This window comes from Myripristis murdjan, chromosome 16, assembly GCF_902150065.1.
Source record: "Myripristis murdjan chromosome 16, fMyrMur1.1, whole genome shotgun sequence".
Taxonomy (NCBI): domain Eukaryota; kingdom Metazoa; phylum Chordata; class Actinopteri; order Holocentriformes; family Holocentridae; genus Myripristis; species Myripristis murdjan.
In genome coordinates, this window is record NC_043995.1 from 2,448,384 (window position 1) to 2,471,868 (window position 23,485).

At 41.0% G+C, this 23,485-nt stretch overlaps 1 protein-coding gene across 1 annotated transcript in view; it reads right to left on the bottom strand.

Moving 5' to 3' along the window:
- Window positions 1-3,165: 3,165 nt before the first annotated feature.
- ascc3 (activating signal cointegrator 1 complex subunit 3) overlaps window positions 3,166-23,485 on the bottom strand; it is a 186,663-nt gene continuing 166,343 nt past the window's right edge. Inside the window, exons 35-42 of the mRNA XM_030071902.1 lie at window positions 22,750-22,861; window positions 22,326-22,460; window positions 17,795-18,019; window positions 12,174-12,325; window positions 10,351-10,501; window positions 7,625-7,831; window positions 6,640-6,815; window positions 3,166-3,996 (exon numbers count right to left, since the gene is read on the bottom strand). Of these exons, the coding sequence (XP_029927762.1) occupies window positions 3,849-3,996; window positions 6,640-6,815; window positions 7,625-7,831; window positions 10,351-10,501; window positions 12,174-12,325; window positions 17,795-18,019; window positions 22,326-22,460; window positions 22,750-22,861 (1,306 nt within the window). The 3' untranslated portion in view covers window positions 3,166-3,848. The remainder of the gene's footprint in view (window positions 3,997-6,639; window positions 6,816-7,624; window positions 7,832-10,350; window positions 10,502-12,173; window positions 12,326-17,794; window positions 18,020-22,325; window positions 22,461-22,749; window positions 22,862-23,485) is intronic.

Consider the following 23,485-nt stretch of genomic DNA (forward strand, 5'->3'; position numbering starts at 1 on the left):
AATGGAGGTTGAGGGAGATATGTAGGCTAGTGGCGCTGAGGCCTCCCCAGCTGGCAGAACACACTGCTCCTGAGTGCATAGGTGCGAATGACTGAGGAAATAACAGACTACACACATGTGGCACACTACAATCAGTGCGTTTTTTCTAAACTGCGGTCATTCTCAAAACACTGTCATTATTGGTGCGCTGTTTCACCCTACAGCCGCTTATAGGCTTATAAGCTTTTTCAGTTTGTTGGGAGTGACATGTGATGAATGAAAGTCGCAGTGCAATTTACACTTAGGAGCAATTCATCCCATCAGTGGCCCATCGGAAGCTGAAAACGGAGCCTCCCATTGCGCCTATATGGAGCCTCCAGCCTTTCTTTTTTTAGGAGGTCGTTATTCATAAAGGCCTAGACAGAAGTTGAAACTGTCGAATTATTTTAATAACAACGTGTTATTACCATAACAATTATGCACGACAAAGGCATTCATATAGCCTGTAAATTCAAAAGACACACGGGCTAATCTACAATGTAAGAAACATCACTCTGAGAAATTGCAGAGAATGAATTGGAAGCGCAAGCCTGTTATGAATGGGATGAATATCAGCGATGACGCATTAATTACAGCGCACAGCAGGAAGTGTGATGTTGCATGGTTGGTTCTGGTGGAGTCAGTCACAGACAGTGTCACTCAACTCTCCACACAAGTGTCTGACATGCTAATCTCACTATAATAGGTAACTAGTCATCGACATTAACAGGAGCTTGGAGCCAACTTATTATTTATTAGAAATTGTATATGACCTTGTGTGTGCATCAGAACAAAATAATTAATAATGAACTGCATTTGTGGTTGGGATTGGAAGTGTTATCATTTTTACAAGTGTTTTCATGACAATGCCAAGCAGGTTTTAAGTGTAAGGCTACTGTCCATTGCCAACCCCTGAGAGGCAGGCAGAGAGCGCGTGTGGTAGAGCGGGCATCCATCACTGCGCGCTCTCTCTCTCTCTGGTTGGGTTTCAGGCGGTGCGGACCGCCCGGTAATGGGATCCAGCCTGCGGTGAGAAAATCAGCCTGGATGCTGTAAGCGCACGAAATTGTTGACGCTGGTTTAACCTTTTCTTCAACTCCAAATTTGCTGGTAATTAGACGGCGTCTGTGGAAAAAAACACGACGACCGAAAATAGTCCAAATGATTAAGTCTCCGGACTCCGAGCAGAGAGACAGTGATCAAACCGGGCGCAGCGCCGCAATTAACTGGCGGAGCTGCCCGCATGGCCTCTTCATATTCTGGGACTTTTTCATGTTCTTAATTTTAGGGAACAAATATCTAAAACATGAAGCGGCATTACAAACTGGATACCTTGCATGAGTTGATGTTTCTTTGTCAGATGAACAATAAGTAGGCCTCTATAAAAGGTCTAGACTGACAGGCTATTTATAGAGCTATTGTCGATAGGTAGTCCTCTATCAGCCAGTCATGTTAAGATCATCCACTGCCAACAGGACGGAGCTTCTTCCATGATCACAACTAAGGCCTCCAGAAACCAACCTGGAAAACACGTGACTACAGAAAACTAAAGGTGTCAGCTGGAGCTGAAAATGGTTCTTCAGAGTGATGCCATTGCAGCACCTTTTCTGGTTCCATGAAGACCCTTTCAGACGATGGTTAAAGAACAATTTCTTTAAAAGCTTTAACAGTGCCTCAAAGAGCCATGAAAACAGTCTAAGGAATCAGCCATGGTTCTTCAAAGGCAGATGAAAATAGCAGTCAACATTTGTTTCTTAAAGGAAAAATAAAGATATCAGCTAGAAGCGAGAATTGTTCGAGCCATTTCTTTATACACTCTTTAAAGTCTTCAAAGACTCACTAAAGTTTTTTTTTTTTTTTTTTTTTTTTTTTTCCAAAATGAGGGACCATCCACTAAATAAAGTGGCTCATAGAAGAACAACTGCACATTTTACATATTCCTTTAATTGTTGTGTGTAAATTAATTGTTACTGTATCCCTATTGAAAAGGTATGGTGGGACACCAGAGCTGCTCACTCTAATATTTAATAGTGTGGGTTTAAATCAAGGTTTTATGTCCCATGATGGTCTGAATGCTGTTTGAGAAACAAAGAGTCTTGGAGAACCGCAAACTTAAAAAATGTTAAACATTGACAGGAACCACTGGCTGCCAGCACATTTGTCTAAAAATAGTGAGCTTTGATTTATGAGGTTATGACTTTTTATATATCAAAATGACATTATGCAAACAGTCATGATCTTTGGGTGTAACTTTATGCTTGTGTGGTGATTTGATGGAGTGAAATATTTAAAGAGATATAAAGTGCAACTCAGTTTTGTCAGTTCTTTGACGCTCCATATCTCATCACCCACACCAGTCCTTCTAATTGTAAGCTTAGGAAATATGATCAGTATCTATATTTAATAACCTATGATGGTTAAACCCTACTGGGGAGCTATCTGTGAATCTGTAAATATCCAATCTCCACATCGCAGTGCAATCGTGCTGAGTGTAGTGATGAAAATGTGATCTTCATGCAGGAAGACAGAGGCTTGGAGAGTCAGACCCAACTCATCACTGCAACCACAGGATAAAAACCAGAGGCGTGTCTTGAAGTCAAGTGATGCGTTTATGTGGAAACCTAACTAAATATTAAAAAGTTTTACACATATAATCAGATAATAAACATTTCAGAAATTGAAACAATAGATTTCAGTTCTCTTAGATTATATGATTTCTCTTCTCAGAAGCAAAACAGAACTGTTTTTCAAAGGTTTGGTCTTGTTCATGCAGCTTTGTTAATCCCCCCAAAATACAAATATCTGTATTTGAACCAAATGTGTTAATTGTTTTGTTATGTTGCTGTACTGCCTCACTGACTGTGACTCTGGCAGTTTGATCAGCTTCCAGGGAGCACTTTTCAATGGAGGACACTTCTGAGTAACCAGGGAGGATTTCTGGGCAGGAGGAGGAGATTTATTTCACAAAACAGATGTGACAGTTTGGCTATCTTGAGCAAAGCCTCGCAGTGGGAAGCATGTTTCACACACCTGCACTGGAATCCACTCCAGAAGCTTCTATAAACTCTGTCAGCTTTTCCCTTTTTGACACGGCAAAGCCCCACCCCCACCCCAACCCCCACTCCCACTCCCACAAAACCATTTGTGCTCTCTCTTCTTTGCATCAACAACATCTCATTACATATTTTTTTTACATGTCTTGTGTGATTCTAAATAAACTCAAAGTAAATCAAACCTGCTTTTCTCCTTATTTTTCCTCTCAGGGATAACAGGTTCAGGCAGTGATCCAAAGCCATACAATATGACTCGCGGTGATGCCATAGAAAAACTGCCATTAATTCAATTATCAGAGGATGCAACTTCTGTTTTTTGGCCAAGCAACATTTCCATTTATGCAACTTTCTTTCCATAAGGCCACAATGGTTACTATAGTTGCAAAGTTTAGTCTCTGTCCCATCTGTTCTTAGGGTAAGATATAAATCCATACCTGGATTTTTAAAGGATAAATCCAACCCAAAAAAGGTAAACACTGTTCATAGTCCAGAATGAAGAAGAAACGTGTTGTGGTTTGACTAAGGGTATGTGTCATTCTGGGAAATGTAGTAAATCATTACGTGAACTTGAAGGAGACTGAGGGAAAGTTGGGTTCATCAACAAAGTAAATCATAACACTTCATCAAAAAAGACCTTCTGGAATCCACAGATCACAGATTGATATCTAGTAGCTGAAGAGTGTCCCAGGAAGGATTTTCTCCTTCAACACAGACATTGTCGTTCCACCAGACTTTGTGAATTTGGCTGATGGTGCCGGTATTTTCCCTCACTGTGGATCAGTTGCAGGACAGTTTGCTCATGGTGTCGGACACTTCGGTGTTGACCTGAGCAGCGATGCTGGCGGCCGTCACGTTCAGGTGGATGTCATACTGCTGGTCCAGACCCAGGTAGCTGTCACTCATCAGATACAGTGTGTAGATACACCTGAAAGCACAACATACATAGATCAAGAAGCATGGTGTTGTGTGGGGCCAGCGCTCATTTTGGTGACTGAAACTATCACTCAAAGTATTCATCAGTGGTACTTTTCTGAATCAACGCTTACATTAAATTAGAAATGTAAATGAACAGGAAGCTAAGCAGGAGGCTGGAGTAATTCAGACCTAAATTTGGTGGTACCCCTTTTCTCCAGAAAATGTTTCATTTTTCACAGCGACAAAAAGAGCATGTGGACAACTGCCTGTGCCTGCTTCCATTTTGCTAAATATTCAAATATTAATTTTGTCTCCACTGTTGCGGCTGTTGTGTTTTGAAAGCCAATCCTATCCCATGCCAATAGGTGGCGCTAGGTAACTGCTGTTATACAGATAGGGAGAATAAGACACGAAGTGTTGCTGTGTGTGGAGCTGTAAGATGTGCGCCCATGGTAAATGAAGTTGTGATGTTCGATGTCCAGTGCTTCTTTTCCAAAGGCTTTAACAGAAATACAGAACAGCGGCGAAGGGCATAGTTAAGAAAATTGAACTTTTGTCAAAAGGCTCCACAAGCGTTCCACAATTAAGAACTGTTTTCACTTCCAGCTGCCACCTTCAGTTCTCCTAAAGAGATGAGAACAAATTGCTGTTTTTCTCTTTTTCTTTGAAATAAACATTGATGGTTCCTCAAAGACCTATCTCTTTTCATATGATAGTGCTTTAGGAACTACGGTCTGAAAGGTTCCTTGTGAAACCAGAAAAGATCCTCCTCTGGCATCACTCTGAAGGGCCAGGTTGAGTTCCAGCTGTCACCTTTATTAAAATGAATGATCATATGACTCGCCAGTTTATGTAAGAGATGCAAAAGCTGAATGCAGCTTAAGGCCCTCACTTTCAAGGTCAATTTCCGCTGAGCATTTCCACGCAAATCAGTATTCCTTTTATATTTGGGATACAGATATTCTGTTTATGAGCAGGTCCATTTACTCACTGAATCCTGCATACAACAGCCAGCAAAAGCCCACATCCTGCACAAGAAAAACCTGATTATGCTAGCTGGGATGTGCTGATATTAACTGGTATATCCTGGCATGTAAACAACACTTCCTGTTCATTTCCAAAAATGTATGTGTGTAAACTCACTCACTGAGATCACTTTGATACACAGGGAATTGGTTTAGTTGGGTTCATCTGGCCGGAAGAGAGCACAGCAAACAAACCAAAATCTGCCAGAGTGGGAGGTTTCTCACCATGTTTTCAAACCAACCATGACGTTTCATTTTTGATTTATGATCCGACTGCGACCCACCCCAGCTACCCGCAGCACTGTGCATTATGGATCAAACACGCCAGGAATTATGGGCTGAGTTCTGTTTACAGTGTACCCTAGTTTTCATTGTGTTTTTGGAGGCAGTGCATCCTATTCTTCAAATCAAGTAAACAGACAGAACCTTGTCTTCAAACTCATCATTCTGCTCACTTATCACAGTTTGGTTTAGGAAGGAAAGAATGCGAGCAAACACGGCTGATGGTGGCACAGGTTTTCTTAACCAGGCAGAAAATCCGTTTCTGCACAAAATTTTGCATTAATGAGAGAAATGACTGCTCCCACATGGTTTTGGTGGGTAAATTAATATGAAGTGTTACCAAATCAATGGTGTATTTCAAGACTGTTTACTAGGCCTTGACGTGGACCAAAGGAGAGAGACTACGAGTATGAAAACAACCTTCATGTTTCTTTTCATGCAGCTTTGTTTTTAAGTGGTGTGCTGTCTCATTTCTCAAAACAACTGAATAAGTATGGTGGCAATTTTGCTGGACCAATTAACATACCAAGTAACATGACTGTTCTGACTGCTGCCTGCTAAGCATCTGATAATGTAAGAATTGCTGGAAAATGTAAGAGCAAGTCAAGATGTTCTATAAACATCCTTTCTATGATGGTTAAAAAAGTGTCTAAAAATGCTAATGTAATAAATGATGGCTTGGACACTTGTAGAAAGGAGTGATAGTGTGTAACTTGTCATAAATCTCTTTCTCAGCATACAATCAGCTTAGCCACTGTCATCCTAATATAAAATTCAGTGACTTTACTCAACTAAATCAGACCTCTTCCATGATTTAAGAATGTTCATTCCTCTTGTATATTAATGTTGTGTTTGGGCTGGAAACCATTTTTGCAATGAATATGTGAAACAAACTGGGAAAAAACCATCAACATCATTCTGCTGTATACTGTAAAGTAGAAAGTTTGTAAATTTCCTCAATATTCCATGACTTCCTCTGAGTATATATCATATTCCCTAATATTTCCTGTATGTGATACATCTTTCTACATTGCACAGTATTCCAGGAATTCCAAAACCAGTGAGAACCCTGCACAACATGCAAACTCAGTGATGAATCAAATGAGCATCGAAGTTTGGATGTACACTGCTCAGTGGCTGTCTGACTGCTGTGAGAGATCGGTTTGACCGTGAAGAAAATCCCACACGTCCGTCAGATGAGTGATCCAGAAGCTCAACTAGCCTGGCCTGAAACTGGCCCCCTGCTGGCAAGCTGGAGTGTTTGACTTCCACCATTATATGAATCCATGAAAGTGTGTGGATGTGTATATATGGCTTCAACATTTCCTTTGTCGACAGCTGCTTACCTTCCAGTGTTCTCTGGTGTGTAAAAGGCCACAGAGATGTCTGTGTGGCTGCGAACATATCCAACCCGTTTGACGGCCAGCAGCTCTCTGCGCTCCACCTCGCCTAAAACCAGGAACCAGCCTTCATCCTTCACCTTGGGGAACCTGGGAGCCTGGGCCTTACTGTCCTGATTCCTCTGAAATGATAAAGTGATAAAACGTATAAATACATCCTTTATCAATGCCTCCTCAGTTTATTTGTAGATGATCTCAGCTACCTAAGACCTCTTTTCAACCAAAATAGTTCTGGTTCTTGAACTGGTTCCATTCAAGTTTCTGAACTGAACAAACGTGCCAACTAGCAAACTGGCCCACATCTGCACCAGTTTGGAGTGGAACCATTGTGATGGACATGTGGCCAGGTCACTGGCCTCTGACCGTGTTCAAAATACTCCCCCATACTACCCTGTCCAAATTTTTGCTACATCTTTATTTGAAGACTCTGTTCTCCTTCAATTTTTTTTCCTTGTTGATAATTTGGACCTAGGTTCTGGGAAAATGGCCTATAAGTGATCAACTACATTTATCCATTCAGAGCTACCATGTAAAGATGTATAGGTGGTCACATTTTTCAAGTAATGGAGCTTTTGCCATATTCTATTATTATTTTTTGCAAACCATGATGCCATTTCACAGTGGGCAGCTGAAAGTTTCCATTAGCTTTGCAACACATCTGAAACAAATGATTCAGATTCACCTTTCTGAAAATATCCAGATTTGGTTTTATTTTTTTATTATTTTCATCACAGCTTCAAAACCCATTAGAGTCCACCTTAACAAATAAATAAATACATAACAGAAGAACCTCCACAGAAAGAACAACAGTCAATCTTAACACTGATGGCAAGTTCAATCATTTTTTTCCACAATCTGTTACTTGGACTGAAAATATGACTGAGAGAATAATCTATCAGGTAATTAATTTTAGCTGACATACTGAACTGACCTTTTGCTGTCCCATGTTGAAGCGTCTCAGTGAGACCTGCAGAACGTATTCCTGGTCAGCGTGAACATCCAACCAGTTCCTCTCATCCCTGAGGTTCCCCACTGTTGTAGGCAGGGGGCGCTCTGTCTGCTCCTGGCTGTCCTCCCACCAGCCCTTCACACTCATTGCAACCTCCAGCACTGGGAGATGGCTGAGGAATGACCAGGCCTAGGGAGGGAGGAAGAGGAAGACAAGAAGTATTAAGAAAGAGAGAGAGAGGAACACAGGAAAGGAGGAAGAACACATAACATTAGACTGTAATTTACTGTAAATCAGAGTTGCTGAGTGGGAATGAGAGAGAGGTTATCAATGCACAGAGGCCAATGTATTGGACACTGACAAATAAATTCTGCTTCTTGTAGCACTGGGAACAAAATAAATTAACCATACATAAAAACACAACTTTTTAAAAATATTTTTGGATGGGCAGGAAAATGCCTATCCAAAAGGAAAGGAAAAGAGATTAGTCCACAAGAAGCATAAGCAGCGACCAAAACAAATCAGTCAAAACAGGAATGAGACAGAGGCAGGTTCTAGATGTCAGCAAACGCTTCTTAAAGCAAAATTTAACTTTGGTAGAGTGCTGGGCTGTATAGTTCCCTGGGTGTGAAATGAGTCCACATTATAGTGAAATATCCTCATTAGTTGCTCTGTACTCCCTTGGATTGTTAATCCAGAATACTGTATTTGCATCTTTCCATTAACTTCAACAGTGCTGCAAGACAAGTCTCAAAATAACACTTTTAGCAAATGAACAAACAGGACCAAAGCAGATTAAAGAAAAAACTAGTTCTGGTACTTATATCAATTTGTGAAATATGGGTACTGGGACTTGTTTTCTATATTGGTATAAGATACAATGAGATACAAATACTTCTGGGTTAGTAGCCAAGGGCAGCACACAGTAACAGATGAGGATGTTCCACCATCAGCCCTGCTTTCTACACTGCATATGTAAAATCCATGCCTCAAGTGAAAATGTAAACAATCCACCGGTTTGGATTTTATGACTTTGGAGATGGAAAATGGCTGAGTAATGAAACAGTAATGAAACGGTGACACCCGGCATCCGCTGGAGAGAGAAGTCATGTCACCATGCTTGCAATCTGTCTAAACATCACTCATTATAATGGCAGTGTTCTGTTTTTTTCTCCCCATTAATGCTCTCTTGCAACACTTGCTGTTAGGACAAGGTGTAAGGTTGATAGGACCATCAAAGTGGAAGCACAATGTGGTGACATATCACTGGAGCTGAGAGGGAGCAGACAGATATCAATGTGGTGCATTGCTGTTAGTGCAGGAGACCATTAGGCCAAAAGAAAGTGGCAACAAGATGAGTGAATAAACATAGCTGGTTTTCCTCTACAATTTTCTGTTTTTATAGTTCACATTTATCATAAATTAATCATGGTCCATTTGTCTCTTGTATTTAAACTGAATATTTCTTTTTCCTTATTGTGTGTTTTTTTTTCCCTTACAGCTCCTTTAATTGGATAGTAGCACGCGTAATCTTGAGTTGCAAAAGGCTTGTGCTTTTCTGCTCACTTCATTTAGGTCCTTTCAGCTTTGATATCAAACCTTTCACTATTCTGTGCTCACATACAGACTTAAACACTGATTGTAAGAAGTGGGGGTAAACTTGCATGTGGCTATTCTGTTAAAACATAAATGTAGACATGGAGGAGGGAGATGAGGAAGTGTGGGAGAAAAGAGAATGGAAGGAGTGAGTGCTTTAAGTGGGAGCTTTGTGCAAGATGGACAGATCTGTCAGCTAAGTCTCTACTGTTTGATAAAAGCTCGATTCATTCAAACAGAAACTACTCTGTGGTCTTAGGTACCTCTTAAGCGTTTTCATGGCAAATTTAACATCTGGTTCGAATGGAACCCAAAAGCTCAAACCCAGAGAAGGATATAAGGCAAAAGGAGGAAAAAAAGAAGTGTAGGGGGAGTGGATGAGATAGAAGGAGAGAGTGAAAGAAAACAGAGGCGCTTGAGGATGTGTGTGTGTGTGTGTGTGTGTGTGTGTGTGTGTGTGTGTGTATGGCAGCATATTGGGGACTGGGTGGAGAAAAGCCTCTCTGATTCACCCAGCAAAAGCTATTTATGTGAGGATTACTCTCCCTGAGCGAATCAGACGGGAACACTGCTGCACATCTAATTATTTAATTAGAGAGGCTGCCACACCATGGGGGGGTCGGGTCGGTGGGGGAGTAAAGGTGGGGAAGGAGGAAAGCGGGGACACTGATTGGGTAAGGCCACGGGGCCCGCTGTGATGCCCGGACACTCTCATTACTGCTGCAATTAGCACTTAGATTGGAGCTGTAAACCCTGTCAATGGAGCTGTAATTGGGGATCCTGGAGGTATCTGGGACCACAGCGGCCAGACTGCTGCTCACAGCATGGCATACACACCGATGATGATGATGTGTGAGCGAGAGAGAGACGGAGAAACGAGGAGGGAGAGCAAGAGAGAGAGAGAATCTCTCTAGATTCCATAATAGTCCGGTGCTAAACTTTTCCAAAAATTATTGTAAGAGTAGCAAAAGTAGTGGTAAGCACTTCCATGTGCACGACGAGGAGCTTACCAGCTGTTTTCCCTTATTCCTGTAGTGAAACAAACGGTCAGTAAAGTACACACTCGCCTGATTCCCAAAGTGCTCGTGTTGTGATGGTGCTTGTAACACTACCTGGCCAATCTGACTGGACTGAAGCTGCTGCCCAACAATTGCAGCAAAAGTACTCTCCTTTCCCTCGCAGGTGGCAATCAACTCAGGAAGCCCTTCGATTGGCCCTTGGAAGCCGCCCACTCCGACCCTCCCCTTCCTGTTAGCCCAGCTCCTGTGGAGAAATATCAGGGGGGGGCATGCTTGGTCATGTGACAGTGTCTCAACAAATCCTTCCACATGCTTCCTGCTGTCTGTCGCCACGGGGACCGTATGTCCTCCCTCATCCCTCTCTTACCATTTTTATTGAGTTTGCACAAAATTATTCTTCACTGCGGGATACAGGCTTGGAAATCCATATGGTGTGCGCATGGAAAAACTACTCCAGATTGCTTTGAACGCTCACTCAGTAAGTCATCAGTTTGTGTGTGAATTTGTGTATGTGTATGTACCCCCACTGTGTGACAGGTAGGAGTTATAAGGTTTGCAGAATATAATGGATGGCGCTTGTTGACAGTGGTAATGTTTGCTGAATTTCCTGGTTAAAGGGATAGTACTTCCATTTTGAAAAATGTGATATTATTTTATTTTCCCTCTTTGCTGTTGTGTAGGACAGTAGTGGTGCTATCTTCCCCTCATTGTTACTGAGTGCTGGATACTGGCTGGATGCTCCAAATGCTAACTGTTAGCCTCCTGCCATTGAGCTGGACTTCCCCCCAGCTAACAATCATAAAAATAACCACTTTAATCCACTCAAACTGTTACATAAACAAAGTTTGAGAAAGAGAGGAAGTTGGAAAAAAAGAACAGTAGAACTATTTTCTTGTGCAGTTTAAGCTCTCTGTGCTGGTCCTCAGTTCCAGCGGTGGCTGGCAGGTCCCTGAAAGGTACATGAAGCGTGTCTGATAGAGGGGAGCGGAGGAAAAGAAGCAGCTAGCCACAGCATTACTTGAAAGCTATCTTTTAGCACTCCACAGAAATTTGTTATGTTTGTCCTCCCACATGTGTACATGTGTTCAATGAAGAAAACAAATGATAACTCAAGAATCGAAATTTGTCTCTGTTGTGTCTGCTGCTCCTCTGGTACAGAGTGATAATGAAAGTACAGAAAGTATCTGGCTGTTCTGGATGTTGGTAACAGGAAATATATCGTTTTAAGTGATGATGAGCCTTTTTTGAGTGGATTAATGTAGTTATTTAAAAAATGTTACCCATGTGGGAAGTGTACCTTAACAGCAGGAGGCTAACATTTAACGTTTCAGAGGAAATAGGTGAAATAATATCACATTTTTAAAAATGGCTGAACTCTGTCTTTAACCCTTTATAGGGCACGTGACTATTTTTGGTAGTCTTCACCCAGCCAATCAGCAAAGATCGCTCTACATCCCAGGTCACATGATTGTGGCATTTGACCAATCTCAATGGCTTTGATTTTCTATTACAAAATGAAAATTTTAGAAAATTTTTATAGAAGTAATAAAGTCCTGTCATGTTCTCTAATAACAGTCTAGGGTTGTTTTTTTGAATTTCAAAGTATTTCAATGAGTGCCCTATAAAGAGTTAAGGGTGGGTAGAGTTCATAGCTATGTTAATCAGCGCCACAAACCAGTGACTGCTGCGGTCTGTCAGTGTTCTGTTGGTCTATACAGTAACCAGGACACCAACAGGATTTTGGATAATGTGGATAGACTGTTCAAGACTGTACAAGACAATTCTAAGCGCAGCTAGGAGAGTAGGGATGCAGATCAGCCCTCTATTACAATGAGTAACATTACAGATTTGAAACTAACTGCAATATGTTGTGCAGGCACTGTACGTGTGGTGAAGTGAGGATGTTGCTGGTTTACCTAAACAAATAGAGGTCCTGCTGCTCTATATGTGGCAGAGTCAGTAATGAGGAGTCATGCAGCCAGCGGCCTTGGACGATCATCTGCACCAGGTTGCAGATACTGAGCGCAGTCACCAGCCAGCCCTCACTGGCAGCTACATCCAGCATTGCCTGAGAAGAGAGAGGGGTATTTAAGTTTTACCGAGTAAGATTTTTATCTGCAAATGCATAGGCACTGTAGTTCGGCCCTATGAGGCCTGAGGAAATGAGTGAAAACCACATTCAGAGTGAACACTTTGTCCAGAGAAAGCTGGACTTACCTACAGATCTTTTGCATCTTTTGTCTCTTTGGTTTATATTTTCATTAAGTATCATATACCAGCCCGTTTGGTAAACATGAGCATAGTGTGTGCAATCTACTGACTTAACTGTGCAGATTTTCTGGGCATTTAAATATAAAGTTTTAGACACGTAAAAATTAACAGTGCAAAGTCACAACTACTGCCCCACTGAAGAAAGCTGCCTTCCCCTATGTTTAAGCTTAGTTTTAGAGGCCAATGTAGATACACAGCACCATTTTGAAGACTTAGTTGAGATAATCCAACACAATCTCATTCTCAGGTCATCAAACACTGCAGTTTGGTCACACCCCTTTTGCGTCTGATACCTGCACTAGAGGCACTCTTTGGCGTCAGGATGAGACGTATCAGGCTTTCTTGCTTTGATGACGTGTTAGTGTCACGGGGTTAGGTCTATACAACCAAACCATTTGGTTAAGGTTATAGAAAGGTTAGGTTTTGGGAACAAAACAGAAACTGGACACGGTCTTAGCTACACATGAAAGGCCTCGCTTATGAATACGTTAGATTCATGGGTTTTAGTCCCATGAACTGCTGCTAAGCCTCCTAAAGCATTTAATTACTACAGTTTTCAGTGGAAAGTTTCAGCATCCCATGATGGTCTACACGCTGTTTCAGACGATTTTCCAACTTGACAAGAAGAAAATTCTGGGATAAAACTTGTTAGGAGTTTGGAATAAAAATTATCATATACAAAGATATTGCATGTCGACACAAAATATCATACAAGCATATAATTTCAATTCACTCAAGTATCAGTTCTGTCCCCTCAAAAACCCAAATCAGACTAACCCTAATTTGTACATGTAGCCTAACACTGCAATGTATAAAGCATGATAATCTCTAGCTGACACAAACCACCATTTCCTGCCTGCTGTGATTCTCCCTTTTCTCCCCTTCACTGAGGTTTGAGTTTGCTGAACACAGCTGCTCTCTAACAAACTTCATTAATCTAAAAGTCATTTCCTGAGAGTAACTATGACTAAAAAGGACCTTGAGTGCACAGACGAGGCCTTGCAAAGTTAATCAAAATGCTAATGCAGTACAAATTAAAGCAGTGATTAACATTTCACAGTAGCTGCTTGAGCAAATTGACGACAGAATATGGTTGAAGTCACAGCAGTGCCTGCGTCCTAAGTCTGTAATGAAAAAAAAAAAAAAAAAAAAAAAACATGTCGACGGTAAGTTCATTTTAAGGACATCAACCACCAAATCGAGGAAATATAACATTCATGTTTTGTTAGAGCAGTATATTTCTGCTGTTCTGCTGATGCTGGTGCACTTTGGAGTGTACACATACTACAGGCTTTGAATGGGCGTATGAGCCCTATCATATTGTGAGCAACAGGATCAACAAGTCGCCAGGGGATTATTCGGTTCCTCTATGGTGAATAGGGAAACTCGGCCATATATCTTGTACACAGCAGTAAGACTTTACTGTCCAGGTCCACTATTTCTGAATGATTTCCTAGAAAGGATACTGCTATGTAACCGTTCATTTCTTAGAGAGCTCCTGGAAAGAATCACAACTTTATGTACTAATTATAATGAAATGGAAGAAGAATTCCACTGATGAGGTTTCAGGTGTTTCCAAGAAAGACCCACAGAATTATGTGGCAGCCATAAAAAACTGTTCATCTCAAATACTCTCAGCTAATTATTGGAATCATGTAATCATGTAACTGTTTAATTAGTCATTGTGTAATTAATCACTTAGAAAGAAATTAGAATGGAAATTGGAAGGAAGTATTTCTGTATTTGTTGAATTATTTACACAGTTACACAACATTTACAACATTTTTGCTTGTTCTGGTGACACTTCGACCATTAGATAAAATAACCTGTAGGCTATGATCAGTGGGGTCAATAGGTTAGTTATGATGTTTCATGTTACGTTTTTCCATGTAGAAAAAGATGGTGGCAGCTGAGGGGAAAAAAAAACTGCCTGAACATGACTTTAGTGGAGTTTTATAAAGAAAAACTTGCAGGAACACTTTTCAAAAGATTGTAACATTGTAACAGTCCAGACGTATATGCATGAGGCAAAGGCCAGACTTAACCAGAAACTGATATTTTCGTTTATCAATCATAACATGTGATTTTATTTGATTTCACGTAAAAGCCTGTGGCTTGATTCCTCAGCTACGTCTCTCCCTGGTGCTAGTGCTGCCTCTTATGGCTATCAACTGCGTTTTGCCATCATCAACTCTGCATCAGTTGAATCTCTTGCTCATTCTACTCTCTCCACAGTAGCCCAGGTGTACATGTCGGTGCCTGTCCTTACAGGTTACAACACCAGGATCCACACACATCTGTAAGACCTTCAGATGTCATGCTACACTGCCTGCAATCAAACATTTTTGGTCAACTGCTCACCGGTCAACTGCAATTAAATATTTTTTTGTCAGTTTGGCACTTTAATAGTAGTCCAAATAACCAATTTTGTTATTTTGTTTTTGGAAAGAGTGAACTGATCCATGTATCTAACAATTCCCACTAATACGATTTGACTGATCAAATACATAACACACTTAAGAACATACTTGACAAATACTATATTCTCATTTTCTGACCATGGGTATCAGACAACTGGTGCAACTTATCCTGAGAAATTGACTAAAGACGATGTCTGAACTCATGTCCCAACACCCCCAATGTGCTCCATGCACCATGAAAGCAGCTGAAACACATCATACTGGAATTGACTGCAATGTGCTCCAAAAGCCATCAAATGTGAGGGCCTTTGTGGAACAACTTCAGTCATCTGAGCTCATGCCTTGGGTTTCTAATATGCTATGCAAAGTACGTACTAGACAAGGCTTTTGAACAAAGGTAAAAAAAAATTGAAATTAACTGACTTGAAAGGGTCCACATTATGGCATGGTTCAGTGCTACCCAATCAGCACCCTTTTGTGTGGGTCAATTTCCCAACTCTTCATTGGGTCATTGCTGCCAAAGGTGCCAACACTAAGCCAGGGTACCTGCCACTAAGTCTGAGTTATACTCTATTGAGCAAAGCCTACAGATTGCCAAATGGTCAATGTGTTGATAGGTAAACAGTGTTTATGTCTGTTGCACTGTAAGGTTATAAATTAAAGATGATAAATAACTAACTCAGCAAATGATGTATTCAACTAATTTTTTTTATGAAAAAAATGTACCCTCAGTTCATCAAATTAGTTCATCAAATTGACCTTTGTGTCTATTTTCCAATACAATCAAATTTTGCTTTTCTTTCCTGGAGAGTGGCAAGGTCAAGACTGTTGCCTTTACTTTATGCGTCAATAAAGTGACATGAATATCAAATCAATCACCCAAAACCACCATGAAGAAATAAAAGATCAGTAATGTTCCAGTCAATGGTAGCAGCAGGAGACCAGAGAAGTAACCACATCCATGAGCCGTGCAATATCACTCCCAGATACTCAGCATGGATAATCACAAATGTGCAAATATACACAGCTGTGGACAACGACTTACAGACGTTCAGACATGGTCTTAACCTCGCACAGTGGGCCCATTTGGAAACAGAATCACCTGCATGGATGTCTGTCTGGATATATATATATATATACACACACACATATATATATATATATATATATATATATATATATATGTGTGTACACACACACACACACACACACACACACACACACACACACACACACACACACACACACACACACACATATCACCCCTTTATGACTACAATATATGTGCGGAGCATGACTGGATACTTGATCAATACAAACACTCGATGATTACCTTGCCTGCCAGATGCGGAGATTTCTGTCTTTCAAAACTCTCTGGCTACTTTGGATGAAAACTGAGTGGCAACATGACAATGAACAGACGTGGTTGTTAAATGTGGCCCCTGAGCATATTGCTGTTTATGAGTTGGATTGGCAGTCAGTTATTTCCACCTTCCTAATTCCCTGGTTCCCTGCTACATGCACCCCATTTGATTCAAACATGAATGCAGTCCTCTCAAACCATTACTATTTATTTACTGTTTGCCCATCATGACATGAGTTTTGGCTGCTTTCATTTTGTTGTGGAGGTTAGTTTTTTGTTCTGTGCCTAAGTCAGCTTTGCTATTGTGGTAAAACCCCATAGTTCCTGTTACAAAGAATGTGGCTCATATCTCATTCCTCAGGGATTTAAAAACTCCATATTACTGCAAAAAAACACTGAAAACAAAGGAAAGGCATTAGAACAATAGCTACAACAACTACAACAAAATGCTAATACATACAATTCAGAATTACAGTCACTGCCATATTGTTTTCATTACAAACAGCACACAGCCCTGTGTTTGAGACATGTGTAGTACTTTTCAACACAGCTAGTGTTTATAACACACAGTGACAAAACATATGTTTATGTGAACATACAGGTTGGAAGGTAACAAAAATGTGCATCATCCCAATAAAGACACAGTGCTGGATCAAAAAAGGCTTGTCCTTTTTAAGAGTGCATATGGGAAAGCGCTCAAGATAGTTTTCAGGGGCAGCGCCATGATGTATAGACAAGCTGTTGATCTACATGACAATTAAAAGACCAGAGAGGTAAGAGCAAGTGCATTTCTTATGATTTAGTGTTCAAGATGATGATGCTAAACTGGAGTGTGATCTAAATCTTGCATGTGCTTCCTTTCCTGTCTCAAACACATCTTATTAGTGCTGTAATGATTATTCAGTAACAATTCAGCATTTTTGGATCTTCACTTGGTATTTTTCACACCATAATGCTAACTTGTTATGAATTTTCTCATGCTTTCTCTTGTGCTTTTAAGATGAGTCCTGAGGCAAACATTAAAAACTCATAAAATCCCAAACAAAGTGTGAGATTGTCATAGCAAAGTAGCATCATATCGATGCTGCTCGCTGTAGCAGTCCAGCCAGCTCGCTTGACCTATTTTTGAGTAATACCACAAACTAAATTAGAATATATGTAAAGGAATCTGCACCTAATGAATGCACTGTTTTTTTAATGTCTGTTTCAAATGAAATATGTTATTTCAAAAAAAAAAAAATACACAAAGAATTTCAAAACAAATACCAATTTAGGAGAATCCCTGCTATGTTGAAAAAGTCCATTTTAACCCATAGCTATGGCATAGCTGTGCCTAAGGCTAAGGAGTGGTACCTTACCTAACAAAAGTGATATTTTACTTTTTTGATTATGCTTCATTTTGATCAGTTAATCGCTAGAATAACTTTATTATCTATTTAGCCAGTTCTTTCAAGCAAAGATACGACATATGCTGCAGTCCCACCTGACAGATTCGAATGGCATTGTCCAGCACTGTCTTGGTGTCGGTGGTGTAGTCACTGCAAGGCAGCTGGACGTGGCTGAAATGGGCCTGCAGCAGCAGGTGAGTCTTGGTATGGGCACTGTCGTAGGAGTGGGGGTTGACCTGCAGGGGGAGCTGCTGAGCCAACTGGCTGTTCAGCTGGTCCTCGTTGTGTCTGACAGGCAGCTCAGCATACTCCTCTGCATCCTAAGAGACAAGAGATCAAAAGTGAAACAGGAAGTCTGAACCCCTGCTGTGGTTAGACTCTTTTATTTCATGTATCTCTGCTCTAACAGCTGCATTTTCCTCCTAGCTCTCCTGCTTTTCCCTGCTTGGAAAACAGACTGTCCTCACCCCCACCACAAAACACTGAAGGAGAATCCTTTCACCAGGCCCGCTGACCTGAAGATCCTGAGCACCTGCTTATAAAAATTCTACCATGAGTTGGAATGATACTTTGATTTCTCGCAATTCTTTGAAGTAGCTTAAATGTCTGTGGATGCTAAATCCCAAATGACAAAGACTATCTCATTTCCCATTGGCCCTAAGAGAGGCATTAGGTCATGGGTAAGAAAAATGATGATGGTACATCAATCTCCTCTTTGTTCTGCCGCTGTGTGTTTGGCCTTGTTTGTGGTTGTTAGATAGAGAGATGCACGGACACGCATGGCTCCTCTCCTCTAATTCACTCCAGTTCAACTTCGGCTAATGTAGACCCATCAACAGGCTGTGCTGGAGGCATTTGTCACAGCCTCCCCCTGCCCTGGACTGTTAAGGCTCAATCCATCACTGACTGAAGCCAGTGTTTCTAAAGCTGGGAACTGAAAAAGGGCCTGAGGGGGATGGTGGTAGGTTTATGGGATGGAGAATAGAAATCATCGCAGAATGATTGATCTTTCAGTGCCGTTGTGTGTGCATGCGGATGTCCTGGAGATAAAGACTATAGATCGTTAGACAGAGATTATAACCAACAACTCCCCGTCCACACTGGCTCTCTCGCATCTGCTGGTGAAATTTACAGATTGAGGGGGAGAGGGGGTAGAAAAGAATGGAACTAAGGCAAGAAAAAAAATAAAGAGGAATAAATGGCAGAAGCCTGTGGGGTGGGGGAGCATGGTGCTGCACTGGCTTGCTGGTCAAACTAATCAAATTCTTCATACACCAGTCCCTAACATGATTATCTACAATTGGTTTGAAATATCAGATGCGGTTGTATCGCCTTTTGGAAAACCGTATCCGTTTTCTTTTCTAATTCCTTGCCTTTGCATCTGTGTGCTAACATGTCAGGTCAACGCTTTAGATTGAACGGTTTGGATGTTGATGAGCTTTTAAAAGGATTTCTGGATTTAAAGGATTTATCAAAGAGCTCCTACAGCCTCACATTTCTAATGTTACTGTTCTCTGAGTTTTTGTTACCTTGTCAATCTTCATGCACCCTCACCTTCACCGGTGTGGCGCGTAAATACAAAAACAACGCAAAACCAGAGAGAGTATACACGTATTTGTATATGGCAACATGTTGGAAAATGTTTCTATTTCAACAAGTTTTCAGGCAAGTTTGACGTTGTTGTAAGTACACTGCCACCTTAAAGAGCAGAAGAAGAATACAGCAACAACAAAAATAGAAACAAAGACAGAGGGATAAGAATTGGTGTAGGACTCAGAGAAAAACAAGCGTGTGAGGAGGAGGAGGTGGTGTGTGGGGGGGCTGACAGGAGGTGTGGGTGTTGCTCATTAGTGGCCACGCTGCAGCAATTAGGGGAAATAAGGGAGCATGCCAGTGCTTTGTAGCTAACAGAGGGGGAGTGGACGGGGGCGTTGGGGTGACTGGCCTATTGTACTACAGTCTGCTGGAGAGGGAGGCAGCCAGGCATGACATGCTTTGGTCCATTTCCAACTGGATGTGTGTGCAAAGGAGAGTGATGTTAACTGTCTGAGACTAGCCTCCCCTCCATATGTTAGCATCATTATTTAAGTCAAGTTCAATACACTAAGCAGCCACCACCCCATGTACAAAAGTGTTGACAATGTTGCTAAATCCATGAAAAGAAGCTAAATGCGATTAAGTTTTTCAAGGCCCATACCAGTGATTTTTTTTTAGCATAATAGACAAAATGTTTATACTCATTTCTGCTGATCTCTTCCCAAAGCAAGCGGTTGTATTTTCTTGTTCCTCCCTTTTATCCAGCCATTGGTTTCCATTCATTCCACTACAATACTGTCAGAGACTTCAAACTTTCTTCACACTAGTATTCCATCACCATAATATAGTCATCCACGTTAGTTTTCCTAAAAGCAGCATCACCACTGTGTTTTGACGACTTGAAAGTGGGCGCAATGAAATGGTTTCTCTGCTTAAAAATAGTTCCTAGAACATTATAAGGTATGGGTTTCAATCAGAAATTCAAATTTGAAAATTTTGGTTGTATGTGGTGAAAGCATTACATTCCCGAGCATGATTTGCAAAATGGCTTGTTGCAATGTAAAATGCTGGTAAACTGGAGTAAATCCACACTGGTATGTTGTAATCTTTCTGGTGGTGAAGCAGAGGGGAACATTTTTCAACATTGTTTTCAACCAGTTCATCTTTAGCCTCTGTCCCTCCTCCCACACACTTAAAGCCCAGCACTTCTTTTAAATCAATGTCTCACTCATAGGTGTCATGCAGATATAATGTCATAGCCCCTCCAACAAGAGGTGTGAGACCACCGCGTCTTGTAACAACCTCACCAGTTGGAGGCTGGCATGGAGCTCCTCATGGCTGGATGTGAGAGGTCAATCAGTGAAGGAAGATGACGAGAGAGAGAGAAATAACGGCAAACCTCCAGTCTGAGGAAAGTTAATGAGGCAAAGATAAAGAGGTGCTAATTTGAGAGGAGGGACCACTGAAGGTGTGTGTGTGTGTGTGTGTGTGTGTGTGTGTGCATATTTCATCGTTGATCTTAAGACAGAAATAAAGATAAACCTTTAGTAATACAGTAAAGTACCAACTAACAGTGATACAATCACTGTGATGACTTACTGGAAACAACATGATACTCTAATAGACTAATTAACAAATACATACACAATGGGCACCTTATGGTTAAACTGGGTTGGAACAATCTGGTATGATGCTGATACATTTAAAGAAAGAAAGAAAGAAAGAAAGAAAGAAAGGAAGAAAGGAAAAGAAAGAGCTACTAATGATTTTCACTCACACACCATGTGAGCATGATAATACACTATGTTATTGTAGAATTGTTTTGAATCATTGACTCAAAATCCTAGAATCCTCCCTCTGGCCATTCTTTAAAGGACATCTGTGTAAAAAGCACTGTTACACTGTAGCGAGTGTGTGTTTCTCTGCTCTGTGTTTCACCCAGGGTTGGGCTTAGTCCCTCCACAAACACACAAAGCAGAGGATAGGAGAGAAAGGTGAAGTGAAGATAATGTTACTTAAGTTGGTGCCAACTCCTTACATTACTCCTTACGTTCTAAGTGCAATAAAAGCTTCTAAGGAGGAGAAATTCATTTATGTAATCTGCCTAAACCAAAGACGTGGGGATGTCAACCACAAACATCTGATATTCAGGCCAAAATATCTGCATTTTTCTGGTCTCTCTGGACAAAAGAACAACAGGGAAAAAAGAATGACAAGAAGGAAAAGATCACACAGCGTCTTTGAGCAACAAACACACCCTCACACTCACACACTCACAAACACACACACACACACACACACACACATATATTCATACCCTCCTGCCCTTGCCCTGGCCCGCATCACTGCCCCAAAGCAGTCAACCAAGAGAAAACACTGAACCGCTAACAGTGTGTTGATAGAACGCAAGACATACTAACAGTATGTCTTGGATCTATCTTTGATCAATTTGTGTTAGTGAACAAAAGTATCAGTTTCTTTCAAAAACAAAAAGTATTTCATTAAAATACAGTTCAACTGAGCAAAGTATGTTAGGTGTGAAAGCAGCCTAACTTCATAACGTTCATCTGCACCTTGTAGGCAGAAGCTCACGCATCACAGCAGCCACATGGATTTGTGATTAGGCTCTTTGTCTCTCTCTATGCAGCCCATATTTAACCTAACACTTAAGAGATAATTCAATATCAGATCCAAAGTTCATTTGGCATGGGATATTTCAAAGGCAAATACAGTGTTCTTCATCCTATAGTGAGCTGTGTGCTTTTAAACTGTAATCAATTCAAGGAGAACCTAAACCCCAAACCCAAATGTGTGTGAAGCCTGTCCTCTAATGGTGAAAAGTAGGGTGTCTGGTGTTTGGTGGCAGGTGATGTCACCACCTGTTGTTCTCTATGGGTGGTGACATCACCGGCCACCAGAAACCAGGGACCCCACTTTTCACCATGAGAGATATTTGCAATATTGTGGAAATTTGACTGAAATCTCCCTTTTCCATTCAACTTTTCTAATTTGAAAAACTGAAAACAAAGTTGAACAGACTGGTGTGTTTCCAGGGCAGCAGCTGCTGTAGGGTCACATGATGAAACTCACCGTCAGGACGGAGAGCAGCTCCTGGGCGGGCAGCTCGGCCCTCAGCCGCTCCTTAAACATGCGAATGGTCTGATGCTTCAAGTAGTAATAGGAGCCGATGCGGCCATATGTCAGCGGCTCGATGGTCCTGTCGTCCTGGAGATCAATAAAAATAACAATGCACAGTGGACTTAACATTGGGTTAAGACTGGTATCACTGGCCAATTGTTCAGGTTGGCCAGTCAGTGTGGTTTTCCACTGATATGACGGGATCTCTCTCTGACCACAGCTAGTCAGTATATTTTAATTAATATTTCATGACAGTTGTAGAGTAAAAACTTATTATTTATCATTTTCTGGAAATGTGTGCGATGGTAACAGCCACATGTAAAAATAGTTAAAAATCCACAGTGAGAGTATTATGCCTTTAAAACCCACAACTCACTTCTTGTATCTCTATGCAGTAGGAGCATTCCAGGTCCCTCAGGCTTCTCTCCACTAGGTTGGACAGGTATTTGTTAATGGACTCATGGCTGATGTCTTCCAGGCTGTAGTAACTGGACAACAGAGGACACATGGGGTGAAGAAAAAGAACAAACACTACATAAGAAAGAAAAATATCAAAAAGAAAAAATAAAATGCTTCTTCTTTTAAGCTAGATGAGTAGATTCCTTTGCACTCACTATACTTAAATCATCATAATGGATTTATCTCGATCTCTCTCCACTTTAACAGGATATAAACACTGTTAAAACATGCTTAAAGGGATAGCTCACTGAAAAATGTGTTATTATTTCTCTTCCCCCCAGCTGTTCTGTAGCACAGTAGTGGTGCTCTCTTTCTCTCATTGTTACTGAGTGCTGGATACTGGCTGGATGCTCCACATGCTAACTGTTAGCCTACTGCCATTGAGCTGGATTTCCCCCGCCCCAGCTAATATTCTACTATCAGTATCACTTTAACCATGTTTAAAGAATGCTGAGTGATGATTCAGGGTGCCAAAGCCACAGGCATGTATGTAGGATTTTAGTGATTTCATCATAACCGCTGTGATCTTACCTCTGTTTCCTTGTTCAGTTGTTTGACACTGATATGATTAAGTAATTACCTAAATATTAGCCATTGTGTCTTTGGGGCTGATATCAGTGCCTAACTGAAAACACAGAGAGCTGTTGTGCAGT